At 41.1% G+C, this 22,194-nt stretch overlaps 1 protein-coding gene across 2 annotated transcripts in view; it reads right to left on the reverse strand.

Moving 5' to 3' along the window:
* Positions 1 to 4,787: 4,787 nt before the first annotated feature.
* The window catches only part of MRPS27 (mitochondrial ribosomal protein S27), a 100,665-nt gene continuing 83,258 nt past the window's right edge, over positions 4,788 to 22,194 (reverse strand). For both annotated transcript variants that reach the window (NM_001134110.1, XM_054555212.2), the window contains 6 exon segments: positions 4,788 to 6,408; positions 8,934 to 9,101; positions 11,307 to 11,449; positions 13,538 to 13,640; positions 17,722 to 17,837; positions 19,412 to 19,490. In NM_001134110.1, the coding sequence (NP_001127582.1) occupies positions 6,169 to 6,408; positions 8,934 to 9,101; positions 11,307 to 11,449; positions 13,538 to 13,640; positions 17,722 to 17,837; positions 19,412 to 19,490 (849 nt within the window). In that variant the 3' untranslated portion in view covers positions 4,788 to 6,168.

The following is a 22,194-nucleotide window of genomic DNA, read 5'->3' on the forward strand; positions in this document are numbered from 1 at the left end:
AGGGGGAACCTAAACTGAGACAGTGATCTTCTGAGTTTGGGACTGCACTTTCAGAGTCAGGTATGGGTTTGATCCTGGCTCTCCAATTCACAGAGGGAAACCCTGGCATTTAATCACTTCTCTAAGTCTTTGTTATCTTGTATATAGAAAGAGCTGTAATAATGGTCATATTCTTGTGGGTTAAATAAGATCATGCATACAAAAATTTAATATGGCTATAGATGGTCAATAAACATTGGCTTTTATTATTGGTCTATAAATGATAAGATCTGTGTTATAGCTTCATCACTTCCTAACTCCCTGCTTTGAGGCAGGTAAGTGTGATACACATACGTAGAAGAGAATTCTGATATGATACACCATGCTCACCCCCCTATTTTTTCCCCCAAAACCTTCCTCCTGGTGTCAATTTTGGCTTACACTACACTTTATAGAAATCCAAAGAGGCTTTCTTTGGCATTAAACTACCTCAGCTTAGGACATACGGCTTCTAGCATCTCAGTATTTCTGCTGGGAATTATACCTCAGTTGGAGGACTTTCCTTTTAACCTAATAAAAAATAATTCATTCAATAAATGTTTATAAGCCCCTTCCTCATGGTTATGCCTGTTCTCTGTGTTGGGCCACAACCATGAACAAGACACACAGAGTGCCTGTCTTCATGGAGTTTAAAGTCTCGGGCCAATCTCACCAATTAGTTCTAAATAATTAATTCAGAATCCATAAAACGCTTAAGGGGTTTAACACTCCAGGGGGTGTTGCAGACTTGCTGCAACGATGGCTCATAAAAAAAGCCTGGAGAAAGGGATAGCCTGAACTGAGAACCACTGAATACCCGAATTGACCTGGCAGACCCAGGAGAAAAGGATTACAAGTCTCAGGGCGGCCTCCTGGAGTGGATACATATATCACAGGAAGCCAGAAGACCCAGCCGAGAACTATGTTCCCTCGAGGGCCAGGTGGCACGTCGCTCATCAAGGCCATCGGGAATGCACTGGGGAAGGGCAGTGGTGAGCAGGCACCTGTGTCACCAGGTTTGGTAGTAGACTAGAACTCACAGTAGGAAAGGAGGTTATGCTTGGTGTTGTTGGCAATAGGGATGATGGGTGTTGAAAGTCTCCCCCCTCTCAAGCAATAGAGGCTAGGCGGTGGTGCTTCCTCCCTCCTTTCCTTTTGCAGATGAAGGACCTCCACCTAAAGGCTTTCCTCACCCAATCCCAATTCCACCTCCTTTCATTTTTCACAGGCTTTATCCCCCCAAAACTGCTTTCACTGTTAACCTCTGACTCTGATTCTGATCTGCTTCCTGGGGGGCCTAAGTGACACAATGAGCTTCTAGAAATGTTTTTCATACCTAATTCTAAGTTCTTTGTTCCACCACAGCAGCTGTTTTTCCTTTCCTCAGTGGTTAAAATAAGAGTTTCCCAAAGTTCATCAGATACCTGCAGCAAAAAGAAAAAAGCAGAATGCTGCAGTATATTTTCAGGGAAGATGCACAAAGTAAAGACAACAAAGAATGTCAAACTAATTGTTTTCAGTGTGAAAAAAAGGTTTTAATCAACTTTTTTGGTCTTGCTCTGTTGCCCAGGCTGGAGTGCATTGGTTCAATCTCGGCTCACTGCAACCTCTGCCCTCCCAGGTTCAATCGATTCTCCTGCCTCAGCCTCCTGAATAGCTGGGATTACAGGTGCCAACCACCACATCCAGCTAATTTTTGTATTTTTTAGTAGAGACGGGGTTTTGCTATGTTAGCCAGGCTGGTCTCGAGCTCCTGACCTCAAGTGATCCTCCGGCCCGGCCTCCCAAAGTACTGGGATTTCAGGTGTGAGCCACTGTGGTATAATCAACTTATTTTCAAAGCCTCTGACTACTTCTTATAGAATCTAAACCAATCTTCTCACACACCTACCTGATTCCACAGCCAACAAGAAGGTCAGAAAACAGGATGCAAGGCTGGGTGCCAAGGCAACACAGCACCAAGGGGAGGATAGTACCTTATCATTTTTCTTTCTTCTCTTCTTTCCATCGCCTTGCTTTTTCTTCCTTTTTATGGCCAAGGTAAGTATGGGATGTGGGCCAAAACAAGTTTAATCTGAATTGTTCATTTTAGCTTAATTTAAAGTATTTTCTCATGAACACATCACACAAGCCTCTGTGGAAAGAGGACCCCAGGGCAGCTTGAGGCACTCATATGTGACCAATTAATGCACAAAGCAGGCAATTAATTCCCTTCATTAGAGTTCTTCCCATCGCTGGGCTTAAAGTGATCTTCCCGTGAACTCCCACATATATTAACTGTTTGTCTAATGACACCTTTCAGCTGTGTGTTGACGGGTGTGGATGTGCCAGCCTCACTAGAATCTAAGTTATTTGAGGGTAAAATCTATAGTTTATTCATCCTTGTAAACTCCATAGCACTTGTATAGTGCCTTGTACACAGTATACACCAAACACTTGAGAGCCTGCAAAAGCAGCGCTGGAACAGACAGTAAGTCTGCTGCAGACAGCAAGCTTATAAGGGGTGGTCAGTGGTACCAAATGGAGCAGAGCATTTAAAAGGAAAAAAAAAAAAGATCACTGTAGTTGATGACCATGCTGTGCAGCAGAGTGGTAAAGCTGTAAGCCAAATTCTCAGCCTCTAATGAATGAACAATGAGCCAGTAAGTGTAGATACCCTTTCAAGAAGTTTGGAGACATAAGGAAGGAGACATAGCATAACAGCTTGACCGATGGCAGGGTAAAGGATTTTTTGTTGTTAAAAAGTGTTGAATAAGGTCTTGAATAAGACTGTAGACTTAGAAGAAGAAATCAACAGAAATGCTATAAGATGGAAAGGGAATGCTTGAATGTGTAGAACAGGTGGGCAGCTATGGGCCAAGGTCACAAATGAAGAGCCTAACTTTTGAAAGGAGGGAGGGGATACCTATTATTTGAAAGTGGGAAGGATGATGGAGAGAACATCTGCTTGTAGTTCTGAGGGCAGGGCTTCAAGCTAACGCAGAACAGAAAAGCTATGGAAGCAAAAATGAGAGTCAATTAAAGGAAGGACTATTGAGTTGAAGAGAACAGCCATAATTTTGTAGAAGAATCTAATCAGCCTAATATTATGACTTTATATATCTACACTTAGTAAGTCAGAACCAAAGAGAAAATGAACGGTGGTGTTATCAGTTTCCTAGGGCTGTAGTAACAAAGTACCAAAAATGGTGTGGCTTAAAATAACAGTTCTGAAGGCTAGAACTCAGAAATCAAGGTGTCTGCAGGGCCAAGCTTTCTCTGATGGCTCTAGGGGAGAAGTGTCCTTACCCCTTCTAACTTCTGGTGTTTGCTGGCAAGCCTTGATGTTCCTGGGCCTGTACGGTCACATGCTCATCTTCCCTCTGTGAGTCTGTGTGTGCAAATTTCCCCTTTTAAAAAAACACCAAATTGGATCAGGCTGACCCTGATGATCTCATTCTAAATTTGATTACCTCAATACAAACTTATTTCCAACTAAGGTCAGATTCTAAGGGACTGGGGATTAGGGATACAACTTACCTTTTTTAGGGAACACAATTCTACCCATAATAGATGGGTGCAAGGATGTAGGTCGAAGGCTGGCAAGTGAGCCTGGATAAAGGGAGTGAGAAAAAATGAAGATGCTAATGAGAACATGGGGATGGCTGACCATGGGGCCCACACTGGAAGAGAAGCAGATTCTGGAGACCAAGAGTTGGGGTGATGGGGTAAAGGCTAAGGATTAGCAGGCGGGAAATTACAGAGCAAGTTAGTTCAGCAGCAGTCATGGTACGACACAAACCTGGGAGAGTGGGGACTTCAGGATCTAAGATCTCGGATTCGTGATGAGGCTGGAGGTTTGGCTCTGACTATGGCAGGTCAGCTGCAGAAGGTAATCTGTTACTGGGAGATGATCCAGTTGAGGTCACCTTCAGAGGCCAGGGCACCAAGAGCAGTTTCTCCATCCACATGGAAGAAATATGGAAGATGACATCAGGGAAAGGGACAAAGGACAACTGTATTGGGAAGAGCCAATTGTGAAGGAAGGCAGGAGAGTATCCTGTAGCTCAGGAGATAAGGACATGGGGAAAGGGCAGAATATTTGGAGGGGAAAGACTCCAAGAGTCCTGAGAAATGGGGCACAAGCGTGGAAGGAATCCTGAGGAGGAGGGAACCTGGAAATTCCTGTGGGACCACAGTACAGTGGCAGAAGTGGTCTCTTTTGGTGAAGAAGAGAAGTAAAGTACATTGGGGCTGGAGAGGGAGGAAAAATGAAGGCAAAACGATGAGCCAAAGCCTTAACCAGATACTTCATGTTGTGACAGTCATTAATTTACTGGGCAAAAGTTGCCCTTTTGTTTGTGTTGAATGTTCCTCTTAATGTAATAAAAGAGTGACTGAAAAACTCCTGTCGTTGGTAAACCAAAATGTTGGAACTGACTTTTGGTCACGGCCCTCTACCTAAGTAAGATTCAGCAGCTTTGCTAGTCTAAAGGGCCCTGTGTTGGATCCTGACTGCAGTTCTACATGGAGGCCACAGGCAGGGAGAGGAGCAGCAGGAGAGCTGCTTTGTTTCATAAAATGGGGACACTGGTACCTCCCTCATAGGGCTGCTTGGGTTTTCAGCCTACAGTTAAGTCCCTAATAAATATTAGTGGTGGCAGTTACCATTATTACAATAAATCCCATAGTTTAATGGGGGAGGGTTTAAAGTACGCTCCTCAAAATCATAGTAACAATAATGAGTCCCTCTCCCTCCTCCCTTTCCCAAGATAAAGAGTACACTAACATGATCCCAGAACATTTATTTCCAGAGGCTTTTGATAGAAGAGCACAATCTTGAATAAAATTACACTACTGTACTTAAGGGCAACACTACATAGTAAGCAAAATCTGCCCTGAACCCTTTCACAGAAGAGAAACTTCAGAAAGGAATTTTACATCTCCTGACAGTTTTACAACATTCATACCTCTGATGCACTTCAAGCCCCAATCCATCTCTCATTTTCTAACTTCTTTAACAGAAATGTGTGTTCACAAGTTGTGTGTGCACGCACATGTTCCTCTGTGTGTACACAAAAGGCTCATTTTACCTACTTGATAAATGAGCTGAGACGATGTTTTGGAAAAAAAAAAATTGGAAAAAAAAATGTTACCCCAACACGATGGAGAAGCCAATCCAAAGAGGCTTCATGCTAGAGCTAGCTTTCCCCTCAAAAACTTACATCCTAAAAACGTCCCTACGGGTGCCTAAAAATGGAAATCCAGTGAGTTCATGGCCTTGAGTTCACTCCTGTCCTGAATTTCTCCCAGTGCAGGTCCAGAAGGGCGAGATGTGGCAGAAAAGAGAATGTGGGAATGTGTGAGTATCCCACAGCCAGCTCACAGGGCAGCTTGCACTCAGAGAGGAGACTCAGGGACACAAGGTCTCAGGATGCACAGTTCACCTTGGCCTCATGTACCTGGGTTGGGGAGAGGGAGACCAATCAAAAGCCTGTGCTTGGCCGGGCGCGGTGGCTCACGCCTATCATCCCCGCACTTTGGGAGGCTGAGGCGGGCAGATCCCTTGAGGTCAGGAGGTTGAGACCAGCCTGACCAACATGGTGAAACCCCATCTCTACTAAAAATACAAAAATTAGCCAGGTGTGGTGGTATGCACCTGTAATCCCACCTACTCAGGAGGCTGAAGCAGGAGAATTGCTTGAACCTGGGAGTCGGAGGTTGCAGTGAGCCAAGATCGCGCCACTGCACTGCAGCCTGGGTGACAGAATGAGACTCTGTCTCAAAAAACAAAAACAACAAAAAACAAAGGCCTGTGCTTCAACCTGACTCTTTAGCCTTCGTTTCTCCCAGTACCGTCATTGGGTCTTAAGAACTTTAATGCTCATAACTAATCCCTGTGCCCCAGGAACTCCATTATGAGCCTCAAGAGTCCTCCTTAAGGTATTCAGCTGGTGACTTCAGTCTGATCACTAGCCACCTGCATAGTTCCACAGCCCTTCTTGGCATCTCTATGGGCAGTCATGGTGCCTTGCCATGTAGGGTACACAGCCTGCGTTAAGAAAAGAAGATGGGTAGAGGAAGCTGAGGCTGTTGTCCAGGCCACTGCTGAGTCCTGGCATGGGGTTGAGTGAAGTTCTTGTGAGAGAGGTGGGGCCCTGGGGGACCCTATTAGGCAGATGCCTTTGCTGCTTTCTGAGCCTGGTACTCCTGCTTCGCTTGCTCCCTCTGTTGCTGTTCTCTCTGGATCAACTGTACACGGTCTAGATGCCACTGCTGCAGATTCTGCTCATAGGTGGCGATGTCCTCTGCTTCACAGGTGGAGAGTTTTTCCTTGACAAGCTGGGTGGTCAGACTTAAAAGACTTTCTGACTCAATTTTGCCCAGAGCCTGAAGCTTAGAATGTAAGGCCTGTTGGAAACAAATGGGAAAAATGAGAAGAAAGGTAGGGAAGTGAGAGAAAGATACAAAGAGGAAAAACTAGCCCTGAGTGACTGACTTTAGATTTGAACAAAAGTTTGCTGACTCATAGTTTAGTCCTCATTCTAGTGTCCCAGAATGAAGTCACCTGCAAAATAACCACACATTTTGCTGGTAGAAAAAAACCATTTTGTTGGGAAATGGTCATGCTGCCTTTCATCCAGGTGCTGTTAGCTGTTGTTATTTTTTTCAGCTCGGCAATTTTGCTAAGCTGCACCACATGTGATTTCTCCCCTTTCACTCACAAACAGTAAATGGAACTCCATATGCTGGGTCTCCCTGTGTAATTTCTTGTTTTAAACCACAAAGACGGCCAGCCTCTAACAAATCTATGTTTCCACCCCGACCTAACCAAACCAAGCAGCAAACTCCAATAATAAGAATTCTAATATGCAAACAAAATGGCAGAGGCATCTGGTAACTGGAGCAAGCCCAACCATACACATGCCTACAGAATAACTGCAACAAGTATTTGCCTTTCTGACGTTCCTCAACAGATGGAAATCAGTTCAAGGAATAGCTTCCCTGAGTGCCTGCACCATTAGAAGCGTCCACCTGCTGTGCTCCACTGCATTGGGTCTCAGGAACTCTAAGACTGCAGGTCAGTCTTTATGTATTGCCTGCTTACAGCTCCATCTGAAATGGCAGCTTGGTTTGGTTGGTGTTGTGTTCCTGGAGAAGTAAGTATTAAAAACATTAATCTATTTAAGTACTTTAAGATGTACTCTCTCATTAGAGAGAGGGCCACTTATGGGGCCAGCTGTAGCTTATACCACACATCCCCATGTTCCACAAACAAATGCCACTCATTGGCACAGGAAAGGAGGCTTGCTTAACAGGGTTGGGGGTGGGCAGGGTGCCTAGGCTCCAGGAGGGGCCAGAGGCCTAGTGTGAGAGTCAATCATATAAAAATGGCTCCCAAACAAATGACCTCTGACTAATAAAAATCAGGCAACAGGAAGAAAAGGAAATGTAAAATGAAAATGATCTCTCTCTGATAACACTCTCCATGTGGGGTTTGAGGCCAACAAGACAGCTTGGGACACCAGAATGAGGACTAAACTACGAGCTAGCAAACCTTTGTTCAAATCTAAAGTCAGTCACTCTGGGCTAGTTTTTCTCAGCTTTGCTGTCATCTAACATGAGAAAGGTAGTCTCTAGCATCCAGAGCTCTCGCGAGGAGAAATGCACTGGTGCCCAACACGCAGTTAGTAGTCAATAAATACTTGCCTTTTTAAAATTTTCATAAAAATACATTTGTAGAGGAATGAGGGCTGAGAACTTAATGCAGGCACAGGTTTCTATTCTCTGAGGCAAAGTATATAAGAAACAAGAGAAGGAAGTTTTAATTTTTAAGAATGGTGTGGCAACCTTGGTCAACGTGAATGCAATGAATCATAATATATGGGGCTAAGGAGATTTTTTTCTTTAGCCTTTCTAAATACACAAGATTAAGCAAAGAGCCTGAAGGGGCAGGCATGCAAATTCTCATCCCAGCTATACTGCCAATTCTCTGGGTACCTTGGGAATATCGATTAACCTTTCCTTCTCAGTTTCAAATTATAAGAGGGAAGTTGAGCAATGACTTTATAGAAGTACTGGGAGAAATTGCTGCTAAAAATACAACAGGCTCCCCCTTACAACACTGGGAATTAGGTTCTAATTACTGAAAATATTTAAACATAATAATCTAGCAAAGTTTACATCCTATCAGTACCAAAATGACACAAGTCACACAAAATAAGTGAGAAAGTTTTTTGCTGTACAAAGAATTCCCATTCTGACAGCATTTTTCCCCCTTTGCACTAGACAAGAATCAAAACAGCTAAGAAGCTAAGAGTTCAAACACTGAACACGGTTCTTTCCTGACACTGATCACAGAGCATTTTGGGATGTACAGTTAGGAGCTACCAAAGGTAGCTTGAGTGCTCAGGGCTGTTCTGGAAAGAAACAGTGCAAACTGTTTACAGCTTCTATGCAGCACAAGAGAACAACACAAAGCTGCCAAAGATGAGCAAAGAAAGACGCCCACGTCTTATCTCTACATACTCAAATGTGGCATTATAGTGTCTAACTGGGTTTTTAGGTTATCAAGCACATTTAGTGCAAGATGGAGAAATGGCCAGATACTTTCCACCTGGGGTGGGAGTCAGGTTATTGCTATGAGGAGGCAATTATCCAGCCGACAGGTGCATATCAGGAATGAGTGGGTAATGACATGCTACCTTAGTGAACAAAACTGTGACCGATTAGCTCAAGTACAAAAAGGAGCATAAAAATTCCATTGGTTTCTTTTAAGACCACTTCCTGTGCAAAGCAATAAAAATGTAATTTTTGATGTCAGTTTTTAAAGCCTCTTTGTGTGACATTGATGCAGAAAGAATGCTTGTCCATCACCACAGGAGAGAAGTGTGTTTTATGCACTGCTAAGAGAGACACATTCTGCTATGATTCACCTTAAATCGTTCCAGGTATTGAGGAAGCTTGGACTGCTCTGTTTCCTCGATGTCTAACTGCTCCACCAGTTTTTCTGACCCCTGGTCGTCTTCATCATTTTGGGACTGCTCCTCTGAAGCCCCATCAGCCGAAGTCAGAGCCTTCAGCACTGCATCCAGCACATCGAGCTGTGGAGCAGAAAGAGGGTCAGCAACCAAATGTTTTATGGCCCAAAAGCACATGGTGAAGAAAGGCTGGAGAAGGCGAAAGAAAGGAATAATGAGCTCTAAAAGACTGTGAAAAGATTTTTCTTAGAAAATTGTAGGAAATATATATGGTTATATTTTTTCACATTATAAACACCCTATCAGATGGCATGGAAAACAGTACAAAACAAACAGTAGAAATAAGCAAGCTAGCCTGGGTATGGTGGCTCATGCCTGTAATTTCAGCACTTTGGGAGGATGACGTGGAAGAACTGCTTGAGCCCAGGAGTCTGAGACCAGCCTGGGCAACATAGGGAGACTCCATCACTTAAAAAAAAAAAAAGCCAAGCATGGTGGTGCACCCCTGTGGTCTCAGCTACTCAGGAGGCTGAGGCAGGGAGATTACTTGAGCCTGGGAGGTGGAGGCTATAGTGAGCCATGATCACACCACTGCACTCCAGCCTGGGTGACATAGTGAGACCCTGTCTCAAAGACAAAACAACAAAATGCCAAATAAGCGAGCTATGAATTATTTGTATAAGTGAATCCGCACAATGGCAGCTAAGTTCGCTTTTAGTTAGCCAGACAGGAATCCAGAATTACGCTTGATGGGCACTAAAGTACCTCCCACTTCCATGTCTTTCTTCCTCAATCAGTTTGGATTTGGGACAAAGGGATAGACAATTACAGAACACAACCAACCAAAGGCCATTTTAAGTGTATGTTAAAGCCTCTGGATACAGGCAAGGGTCCCCATCAGGAAGATTTTTAGCTCACATGGTATCTGTAAATTAAGGATCAGTGTAATTCACATAAGCTGCTGGCAAAGACCAGAGATGCATACATGAAATTCATTTGAATGAGGTGATTTCTGTGACTTAGGAAGTAAATTTAAAAATAGAGCATTTTTGTTTTGACCCCTCTCCCCTCTACTTTCACTTTGAGGTATATCTCCCTTGACCCACAGAGGGCCTAATCATCAGAAATGGGATATTAACAGCAGCAAGGCCAGTAGAAACACCTACCTGAAACCAATTCATCCTGTCCATGTCATATCAGAACAGAAATCCTAAAAATACTCCAAGGCCTTTTAATACCACTAATACATCACATCCAAACCGGACACATAGCACATTCTTGCTTACATGTGAACTCATTTTCTACTGTTAGAATGCAAAGAATGCAAATCTGGCTGAGATTGGAAGGAATATTTCCCTGGCAAAGGATTTATGTATAATTTTGTGTTTTCAGTCACCAGTACTGACTATAGCAGGGTTAAAACAAGTATTGTGAGAAATGTATATCCTTTGTTATAAACGTCTGGCAAAGAGCATAATGATTCACTAGACATAAGTATAAGGTGACAGGACAGACACCAGACCTGACCACCTCAGGACAGAAATGAAAGCCAAGGGATGAGCCCTAGCAACCAGAGTCAAGGAAAAACAAATACGCGGCTCTACGGTGACCTTTACACCATGGTAACAAGACAACCAATGTCCTTCTCAGGCCTCACACTGGCTGTAAAAGCTGTTTGGACAGGAGCAGACACTGTAGCTGCCTGTGGGATGTAACGCACATCATGTCTCCTGGAGTTCGAGCAACCCCATACCATCAAGGGTCCTAGGTGACCAAGAGGCATGAGCTTTGGGGCTGGTGGGAGAGTAGTGTTCTCATCCTGGTAAAGTGAACACCTTAGAACTTTGAAAGAAACATCTGACCGAGATCTCATCAGCATCACACATTCACACAGAATGGTTTAAGATGGTTCCATCTCTGGTCCCCAGATTCATTTCTTGAGGACTTTTACGGGGAAAAATGCTATGTAGCCTTTCAGGACTACATGGGGTTACAGAAACACCAAACATATTTAAAATGAAATTTTACCCTCTCTTGAGTTCCCACTGAGATTTTTTTTTTTTTTGGTAAGGAGGTGAGGGACGAAGCAGTGGAATAGTTTTTTTTCCTGGACAATGAACTGTAAATCAATGTTAATCATATTTTCTAGTGCCTTTGGTCAGGAGCATTGAAAATGTTTGTGGTTTTGCATTTTTTCAACTGGATAAATACCTATTCTATAGAAATATAGAAAGTAGGGGTAGTGGAAACACAATGAAAACAAATTTAAAGCTCAGGTTATGGGAAACAGATGGCTAAATCTCACTGCCTTAGAGCTGAAAAACATACCGCTTCTCTACACAGCTTTATGTCTTCTGGGGAGGCAGCCACTTTCTCCATCACTTGAAGGGCTCTGTCAAGGTAGCCTGGTTTCCATATCAGAGGCATGTTGTGGTACACAGCCCGTAGCCCTTGCTGCAACTCCACCTTCCCTGTGGCCAAAAAGAACAATAAAGAATGCTCAGCCATGTCTTCCCACCATTTCTAAGAGTGAGGACCTGAAGGCCCAAGTGAATGTTCACCTGGCAGCTCTAGAAATAGAGAAGGATTATTTTAAATCTGTACCAAGAGACTCATCTCATTCGGTGACACTTCAGATGGATAATGACGAATGTGGTAAAATTCACTGTATCCATTTTGTAATGCAAAATTACATGAACTTGCTTTTCTTCTTTCTCATTTGGGCTGGTGGATATTTTCATGAGGATGTATATATAAACCACTGGGCTGAGGGCAACTGAGAGGCTGACATATATGGCTCTAGGTAAGGATACCCTTAAAAAACAAGTCAACTGAGATATAATTTTTGTTTCAAGAACAAAATCTTCCCCAGAAAAAGAAATCTCACAACTTTCCTACTATGAAAATTTTGTCAACATCCGACAACTTTCCCTGCTAGGAAATGTTTGTCATTTTTTGAAAATCTTCAAAACACCCAATCCTTATGAAAAAAAAAAACAACCCTCATCTTTCCCTTCTTTCCTTTGAGTTTCATCAGTTTTAAAATCACAGAGTTCTCATGATCTTTTTGGATTTCTGGACATGAATGTTTCTCTGGGTACCTCAAGCCATCACACCTGGAATTCAAGATGTGGACGCTAGACAGCAGGGTCTTCTGGTAGGGAGACGGCTGTCTGTATTCCTGTGGCACAGAACCTGTCTGCACTGATGACCAAAGTCACCTTGAGCTGCCCAGTCTTAAATCCACCTTCTTTTATCTTTCCTGGGAAGGAGGATTTGGGAAAGCCAGAGTAGGACACAAACAGACAAAGCTTATCAGGCGACAGCTAATTTTAGACCTTTAAGGTGCTTGGGGCTGGACTGTAGTTACATTCTGGGCAGCTGCTTCCATCAGGGTTGAGTGAGGCTGCATGGCAAATGACACAATGAGAGCAAAGAGCTTCTGATCTGATGGCTGCTATCACAAAGAACCAGGGCCTCTGCTCACAAACCACAACAAAGTACATATTCTTTGCCCTGTCACTTCTGACCAATTCAGGCTGTATGACAGTCCTGAATGCTAATCTGAAAGCAAAGGAAAATACATGTAAATCAACATCAAAAGTAGGTGACAAATAAGGAAAAAATGATTTTTAAAAAGAGTGGTCAACTCCTTTGTTAGTCTGATAGACAGTCAATAAACTCTGAAGTTCCTCTGAGTTATTATATCAGAGTCAGCACCAAGAATAACACACTACATTCTGTTGGCAAAGATCAACTTCAAAAGCAGTCAAACTGCTATAACTTTATGATTTTTAAAAAACAAAGGTAAGCAGAAGCAATGTATAATTGATAGACGCCTAACTACTTAAGAGACGATGGGAGAGTAATGAAATAACATAACTTTAATAAACCTCTGTAAATCAGGACAACGTTACATTTAGGTTGAATCTTATTTGCCCAGATTCCACACAACCCAGGTTCCAAGGCCACTCTTCAGAAGGCTTTGTCCTCTTAACCTGTCTGATTTTCAATGCAATCAGGGCACAAGAGGAAAGCCACCATTGCACCTCCTGGTACAATCACATGGTACCCATGAACCACTCCGCTTTTCCTGAAGTGCTACTACTTCTGCTCTTAGTTTATCTTCCCTTACCTGAAAACAATACCAAAGATACAAGTTCAACTCTAACTCTTAATTTCTTACCTTCTGGACTTTAGATCTAAAGAGACAGAAAGATCTTTGTTAATACTGGAAAAGATTCTACTAGCTAGTCTCCCTAAACAGGGCCAGAACATCCCTTTCTTTATCCCTTCTTCAGACTGATTACCACTGAATATTATTACCTATATCCACCAGAACTAGTTCTTGCTTTGCCAGTGATGGCAGGTTTTAAGAACCCTCTTTACTCTCTTATGGAGTAACTGTAAGGCCATCAAGGTCTATTTTTATGTCTAAAAACGAAGGCTAATTGGATTTCACTGGTAAATTTAAATCAAATTACAATTTTATTATGAACTGGAAGAATACAACAATTCTAACCATGAAGAACAGTATTTGTAAGGATCATTTAGCTTACCAAGAAGTGCATAGCCATACAACTGGGAACTGAAACCCACTGAGTTCTTTTGTTTTAGGCCTGGAAGCAATAGGGATGCACCAAAGTTCCTCTCCTCTTCCCACTGCAACAGAATATACCGGATCATGATCCATCTAAGCAATGAGTACTTTATACAAAAATGTGACTTTTAATGACACGAGGAAAAGAACATGTTATAGCATTAAGTAAACAAAGAAGAACAAAGCTATATATACATTATAATCCTAATTTTGGGATTAGAAGGTACTTATGTCAAAGAGAAATATAGGAAAGAAATACCCTATATGTTAATGGATTTTGGGGCAGTGAAATTATAAGCAATTTTGGTTTTATTCCCGGTATATCTTATTATTTTCCAAAAATTTGGCAATGAATAAGCATTTCTTTTACAATCAGAAAAGCAAAACAAAACAAAAATAAAGAGTACACTTTAAACCAACACTCGAGACAATCAATAAAGATTCAACATGCTGTCAGCCCCACAATCACTCATACTGCTGTGGCCTGATGGAACAAGCTTTTGAATTTTAAACAATTTAGCAATGATAAGACTTCTTCAGAGTGTTAGAATAAATACCACTATTAAATTGCTTTTAGATAGATTTGTGCCTCTCAAAAACAAATTAGGCAATCAGAAACAGTGATCATTTCTTTCAGCCCAGGGTGCAAAATTACACTTTAAGAAAATGAAGTCTTTAGAGGCATGGGGGAAACAAAGGGCAAAAACACAAGCATTGCTAAACCTGCTGCAGACTAGTAACAATGATGACTGGAGGACTTCCTGGCAATGCGGCCAGGGGAGAGCCTTGGCAACTCCCCAGTGGGATCTGTGATCTTCTTGGTGCCACATGAGTGCACACTGGACAGAGCTGGAGCCCTAACTCTGGCTTCAAAACATAGAACACTAAGCTCAGGTTGCCCTGCCCTGGTCTCTGCACCGAGATTAGGGAGGAAGCAGAGAATGAATAATGTCTGCAGGCTGCAGTTACAACCACGGGCAAGTGTGGCACCCCAGATGTTCATAGGCACCCAAACCTCTTTACTGTGAGTAGGCTTTGTGCAATACAAGTGTCATTTCTTGAGGCTGCTCCCCAGTCTTTGAGAAAAGCAAAGACCTCAGAAGAAAAACAAACCACCCCCCAAGCACTTCTGCAGCACAGGTAAATAAAAGAGCTGGTAATTAAAAACCAGGTCATTTTACTTTCAAAAGGAAACCACTCTAAGAAGTTTGATTTTCCCCACCTAAAACTGCATGAAAAGTGGGGCCGACAAATAACAAATAAGGAGCCTTACAAACATTTTTTTCCCCCTGTAGGGAAAAACATGAGCTACAGTATCAGGCTGTAGTAGGGGTTAAAGCCAAATGAACACTAAAATATCTAAGCACTAGATACCTTTGATGTGTTAGGAGTCGAGCAAGGGTGGTGACAGTGACTGGGATGGTGATACTTCTAAAGGACTTCAAAAAAGATGAATGAAAACAAACCAATGACTGTCTCAGAAATTTTCTGATCATTGTCTGGGACTGCTGGAACTACTTCTGCTTATATGAAGCTATTCATGTGTCAACATCAATTAACAGATATCCTCCAAGCCTTTAGTTTCTTTTCTTTTTTTCTCTTTGGAGACAGGGTCTTGCCCTATTGCCCAGGCTGGAATGCAGTGGTGGGATCACAGTTCACTGTAACCTCAAACTTATGGGATCAAGGGATCCTCCCAACTCAGCCTCCTGAGTAGCTAGGACTATAGGCATGTGCCACCATGCCTGGTTAATATTTTTTTATTTTCAACTTTTGTAGAGATGAGGTCTTGCTATGTTGCCTAGCCTGGTCTCAAACTCCTGGCCTTAAGCAATCCTCTTGCCTTGGCCTCTCAAAGTACTAAGATTACAGGCATGAGCCACTGCTCCTGGCCCAAGCCTTTAATTTCTATTGTAGACACTATAATGGACAAATTCAGGTGTTGTTTCATCAATGCCCTCAAAGTTTTTCCATTTTATGCTTTGCCTCTTCCATTAATACAAAGCAAATCCTCATTCTCCCAACTTCCCCGCTTTATTCTCCACTTCATAGCTAGGCATCTTAAAAGAGTTGTCATTACCTCTAATCATTCTACAATCCATTCCAATTTGGTTTCCTGCTCCATTACTCATATGGAAACAAAGGTTACGATTTAGTGCCTCCTGTGCCACTAATGCATTTAATGGACTTTTTTTATTCCTCATCTTACCCTACCCCTTTGGAAGCATTCTACATAGTAGACCATCTCTTCCTGTGGATTCTGTGGTCCAACACATTCCTGATTTCCCTTCTTTTTGCTTTCTAGCTCATTTGCAAACATTTACACATGGATGTATAAGTCTCCAAAATTGTATCTCCAGTCCAGATCTTTCCATTAAGCCCCCAGTTCCTTGGTGAAAACTCGTGACTGTCTCAATTTCAAAATGCAACATGTTCAGAGTCACATTATTATTTTTCTCATAACATCCAGTCTTTTCCCAAAGTTCCCTTTTGCAAACAACACATGGAACCCCTTCCATCCAGACATATGAGTCAGAAACTGAGCAGAGAATATGTGACCCCTGCTTCCCTGCCTCATCTTGTTATTTACCTTCCAAATATGCCCATTGGCTACTCTCTAACTGCATCACATCCTGGTCTCTATGCTACCATTATCCCTTGCTCAGATTCATGGTAGTCTCTCAGATGGTCTAACCATAGCCATCCTTGCCCTGCTCTGATAGCTTATCCACAGTACAGCCAGAAGGACCTTATCAAAACACAGATTTGATTATTATATGCTCTCTGCTTCTAACTTTTCAAGGGCTTCTCACTATTTTTAGAATGAACACAAAATGGCTTAGTATGGCCTACATTCTCCAACCCTCTTACCCCACGTCCTCCCGACCATTTTCTGTTGTAACTACATTGACTATCTTCTTCCAGCCCATTTCTGCTCACTAAGTTTTCTGCCACAGGGCATTTGGACATGTAATTTCCTCTTTTTGGACTGTTCTTCCCCTCCTTCGCCAGTTAATTACCAGTCATCCTTCAATAGTAACCTAAGAAATATTTCCTTAAGGAAGCCCTTCCTAACCAATTTAAGTTTAAAATACAGAGAAAACTCCCTATAATATAGTCTTTTCATAGATTTCTCCTTTGCAGTGTCCATGATAGTCATAGTTTTATATCTGTGTGATTGTTTTGTTTAAACATCTGTGTTCTTCCTAAATTGTAAGCAGAAAATGTTTGCTCACCATCATATAACTAGCACTTGCCAATGTATGGAATTTGTATGTGTTCAATACAGTATATTTAATGAATTAATAATGAATGTGGGGTATATCATAAGACTATGACACTCATCTTAGAAAGGCATAACATGCCATCTATTCTTTAGAATGTGGGCTGGACTAAATGACCTCTTCAGTTCCTACCCAAATTGGGATTTTTTGATGTTTACAATTGAGGTTAAGGGCAGATGGCAGAGGCAGACTGACTGGCTTTACCAGGTGGCTTCGTTACCTACTAGCTGGGAGGTTACTTTGTAACATCTCTAGGCCCCAGTCTCCTTATCTCCCTAGGGTTGTTGTGAGAATTAAATGCATTAATACATTTAAAACAAAAACATAGCCTGGTGTAAAGTAAGTGCCACTTAAAATATCAGTTATTGCTATTGTTATTCTTAGGACAACAATAAGCAATGATTAAATATGCGAACCTAAGATCTGAAACCAAAACTTGATATTCTAGACTTTTCAAAACGGAACTGCCCTAGAGAAACCTTAGGAAAATACTGATACAAATGAAATAATTAGTATTTAATGTCCCAGGTAATGGTCAACGTTAGCTGCCTCACTGCCTCTTTGACATGCCACGTCCAGCTCTCAATGACTACCAATGACCCATTTCTGAATGTCTGAGGTGCACTCAGCGTAGCTCAAGTTTCAAAATATGCACGAGGACTTTCTTTTGAGATTCTCTCAAGTGGAAGAACCTCCAATTCCATTTGTCAGAAACCAGTAACCAAAATGTATACAATAAGCACATATTCCTGGTTGTGCCTGGCCACAGAGCTGCAGACACCTTTTTCTAGCTTTTGAGAGCAAGCCCCTGCTTGCCTTTTCTAAAGTTCTTAATACTGCTTTAGGGAAGATCACTTACACTGAAGTCTGTCTTCTTTGCCAGGCAATGAAATAAAACATAGAGGGAGAGAAGTTGGGTGGAAGGCACTTCAAAGGCTTCTTGCATCATGACCTCAAAAACCACAGATAAAGCATCTAGCAAGAAGATGAAAGTAAAAATGAGAGGAAATTAGTTGTAGGTAATATTACTAAATCTCTATTTAACTATAAACACTCTCAAAACGTGGGGCATGGTAAAAAAAAAAATGCAGAATTAAGAAGTAAAATATGTGGGCTCAGGCTCTGGCCCTAGTTCTTCCACAAACAAGGTTTTTCCTCAGCCTTTAGCTTCTATTTTACATACCAGAACGAACTAAATCAGGTGCTACTGCACTAACGTCCTGAAGGACGTTAAATAAACCACTCATTTCTCTTGGCTCCCAGTATCATCGTCATAATGATAAAATACTATGTGCTTCACTTACTTCAAGAGAATTTTGGACAGTTCAACCAGATAATACATATGAAAACAGCTCAAACTGTGATGCAAATTTAAGGCATGATGTCTATCAGCTAGAAGAGCTAAGGCATAAAGGAGACACATATATTCTCAAGGTCACCCTGACAGGCAGAGCAGAGAGGCTGGTCTGACTGCCCTATTCTCTGCTCTGGTACCTTCTCACTGTTAAGGCAGAAGAGGACAAAATGCTAAAGGAAACCCTAAATCTCAGGTGTTATTTCAAAGACAGCAAAATAACGACTATAAAAAGGACAATAAGGCTCAGTTTAAAATACTTGTTGGAAGGGAATGGGAAATGCTCATTCATAAATTATAAGCCTCTGAGTAAAACATGTAACATAAAATATTTGTTTGCACATTAATGCTGGTCATTAAAGCCTGGAGAGCAGGCTTTAAGCAATTTTTATTTTCCCTTGATATTCTACAACATAGATGGAGGCCAAGAAAATCAAGTCAAACAATTTCCTTTCTGTACTTATTTGGTGGTAAAGCAGAGAATATTAACGATGGCTTAAAATATAGTGCCTGTTCATATCACAAGCCAACAAATGTTTTTTACTTACTATTTTTTTAACCAATTTTTACATATATTCATAACTATAAAATAGCACTGATTTGCAGCTGTTCCTAGCCAGCTGGTTTTGCACATGTCATGGTTCTGAATGAGGCCATAGGCATGAATGTCTATGTTCTTTTTGCAAATGGGGAAACTGAGATAGGCAGACCAGGTAGTCATCTAATAAGTCAGTAGAAAAATAAGAACCTGGAAGGGATTTTCTTTTACATAAACAAACAAGCCAGTAAAATTTTAAAAGAGCATAGGCTAAAAATTCAGTTGAAAAAAAAAAATCTCATTTCTGCCAACTGTTCATTACTGAATCCAAAATTATACTTGAAAAATAAATTTACTTTATCCTTTATTTATATTCTGCATTTCAGTCAGTTTGGGAAGTGAAATTAGATTAGCCTATTTAATTAACTTACTTTTCCTCCATAATCATTTATGTACTTTGATATTTTCTATCTTAACAAAAATAAAAATAATGTTTTTAAAAATTTTGCATAAATGATAATCATCAAAACTTTTCTGACTAAAAGAGTAATGAAGAGATGTTATTAAGAAATAAAAAAGGGGAAGTTCCTACATTTGTACACCTCCCTTTGGGAGCTGGAAGCCCTATAAACACTGAATCTGGGCTTAGTTTCTTACCTTTGTAATTTTCTTTCTTTATGAAAGAATCCATCAGTAAATTGAATGTAAAGTTATCTGGAAAAATTCCATATTGAACCTATAATGAAAATGAACATAACAGGAAAAAAAGAGAAAATTATCTAATTTAGTCTGTAATATACGCCTATGTATTATTCAGAATAAAATTTGCCACCATTAGCTTTAAAATATTTGACTATCATTTTACAGCATCTGTGACAGTGAAACAGAAGCCATGACTCATGAGGTTTGGTAACCAGAACTGTTGGTCAGGGTGAGAAAGTTGTGAGTGGGTGTCTGATATAAGACAACTGATATGTAAAAACTAAGGCTCCAATTCTAACACCTCATCATAGCTTAAAAAAAAAAAGAAAAGAAAAAAAGAAACCCACACAACCCCCCCTAACTGGTTCAGTGACTCTTTTTATAAAGTACGAATAACAATGCAAAAACAGACTCTCATGAGAAAGCAGACATTACACAGCATTTTCTGGTTCTTAGCCTGGCTTTTAAGGTCCCAAGAAATATGCCAACAAATATTTGCCACTAAGTTTCTAGGATGTTGTCATACAACTGAATACTTGAGAATTCAGATTTCTTAAAATGTGGGCCCTTTAGCACCTGCAGGATGTCAACTTTCTCAGAGTGTTTTTAACAATATAGATTCCTACGTCTCAGACCTACAGAACCAGAATCTCTGGGAATTGGGCACAAAAACCTGAATTTTTAGTGAGCTTCTTGTGATTTTCTTGCATACTCATTTTACTACCAATGATCCAGATTGTGGCTGCATTTTTATTTGTTTCAAATTCTTCAGTAATGTTAACTACCATTCCCCACAGGGCTCCATTCTTCCCTCTTGCAACCAGTAGAAACAGCTGAGGAATTTTTCCAAACTATATCCATATCCCCTTGAGAGATTTTGATGCAGTCCTAACCCCCAACTGTGAATCACCACTGAGCTGACTCACTGTTTCCAGGAGTTATATATAGTAGCCTCAGGTGTGCCGAAATGGAAAAATGTCTAAAAACCACTGTTTTAAAGGTTGTAGCTCATGGCCAGTGTCTATATTTCTCAAAGCAGTCATCCAAATCAGTATTAATCCCTAGGGCAGGCTAAGAACCAAAATATTTTAGGATGACAAATCATTCAAGCTGAAAGGGATTTTAGAAATTAACTGGTCAGTGATTCTCAACCCAGGCTGTAAATGAGAATCAACTGAGAGCTTTAAAAAACAAACAAACAAACAAACAAACAAACAAACAAACAAACAAACAAATAAGCAAACCCAATGAGGGATGAATAGGCAGGGATGAGGGATGATACTACAATGGTGGATACATGTCATTATACATTTGTCCAAACCCATAGGATGTACAACATCAAGAGTGAACCCTAATGTAAACTAGGACCTTTGGGTGACAAAGGTTTGTCAACATAAGTTCATCAATTGTAATAAATGTACCACGCTGGGGCAGGATGTTGATTATGAGGAAGGCTATGCATGTGTTGGGGCAGGGAGTACATAGAAAATCTATGTACTTTCCACTCAGTTTTGCTGTTGAAGGAAACAAAAATATTTCTCCCCAAAATAATTGAGGATGTTAAGTTAAAGACACTGAAAATGCAGGGGAAGACTCTGCCATAGCCTCCAATTGCCTGATGGCAGCACATAAATCCTTCCTTCCTAGAACAGCACTTGCTTCTGAGCCCACAGAAGGCATCAGCAGGCACCAGAGGAATCTGAGAACAGATTTTACTATCTTCCCACATTTTCCCACCTTTTAAAGACTGGAACTTTTCCTTCCTTTGTCTTGTCACTGTATAGGATTTATGGTCCCTGGTTGAAATACTATTCAGCAAGGCCATAAGCCACTGCCTTGAGATAGAAATGCTTTTGAACTGAGGCCTTTCCTGTGTGATGAGTACAGCATGTGTTAATAAACTTCTACTTGTTTTTCTTTTGTTAATCTGACTTTTGTTTTCAGCAGAGTGTCTCAACTAAGAACCTAAAAGGGAAAGAAACTAAATTATGTTTTCTCCCCTATACAGTGAACCCAAAACTGACAGAAAAATTTAAACTTATTAAAACATTTTTTAAAATTCCAATGCCTGGGCCCCAGACAGATCCAATTAAACTAGAATTTCAGGAGTAGAGGCAAACATCTACAATTTTTAAAAAGCTTCTTGGGTGACCCTAATGGGCAGCCAGAGTTAGAAATCACTGATTTACTACAACCCACTTGACTTAGAGTTGAAAAAACTAAGAGCTAGAAGAATAGTTATTTGCCTAAAGTTACCAGCAACCAGTGGAGCCTGTGGGGCTACAGCCTGGATCTTCTGATTTCTAGTTTGATGTCCTTTCCACTAAAAGACTCAAGAAGCAGCGAAAATTCTAGACCCTCCTAGTTTTGTTATCATAGGAATCTTTGAGTGTAATCTGTGACATTACACTCTGAACTGAAGAAAACAAGATTTAATCCATTCCTTCCTCTGGGCCTTCCATTTCCTCCTCTTGAGATTCAAGGCTGTCATCTTGATTGGACTTATCCAGGTACCTAGCTCAATCTTTTACTCGCTTCCTTACCTGGTTCCTCCCTTAACATACCTTATACCCCGGGAAAAAGGCAATGTATTACTGTTCAGACTGAGTCTTTGTTTTCACCCAGATATATCTCTGGTAATACTGTTTCTGCCAGCCCACCTCCATGTGCAAGCATGCATCTTTTGGTGACCATCTTAAATGGTACCTCATGTCTCTTTTAATTATTTCCTTCCAATC

The sequence above is a fragment of the Pongo abelii genome, chromosome 4 (genome assembly GCF_028885655.2).
Source record: "Pongo abelii isolate AG06213 chromosome 4, NHGRI_mPonAbe1-v2.0_pri, whole genome shotgun sequence".
Lineage (NCBI taxonomy): Eukaryota > Metazoa > Chordata > Mammalia > Primates > Hominidae > Pongo > Pongo abelii.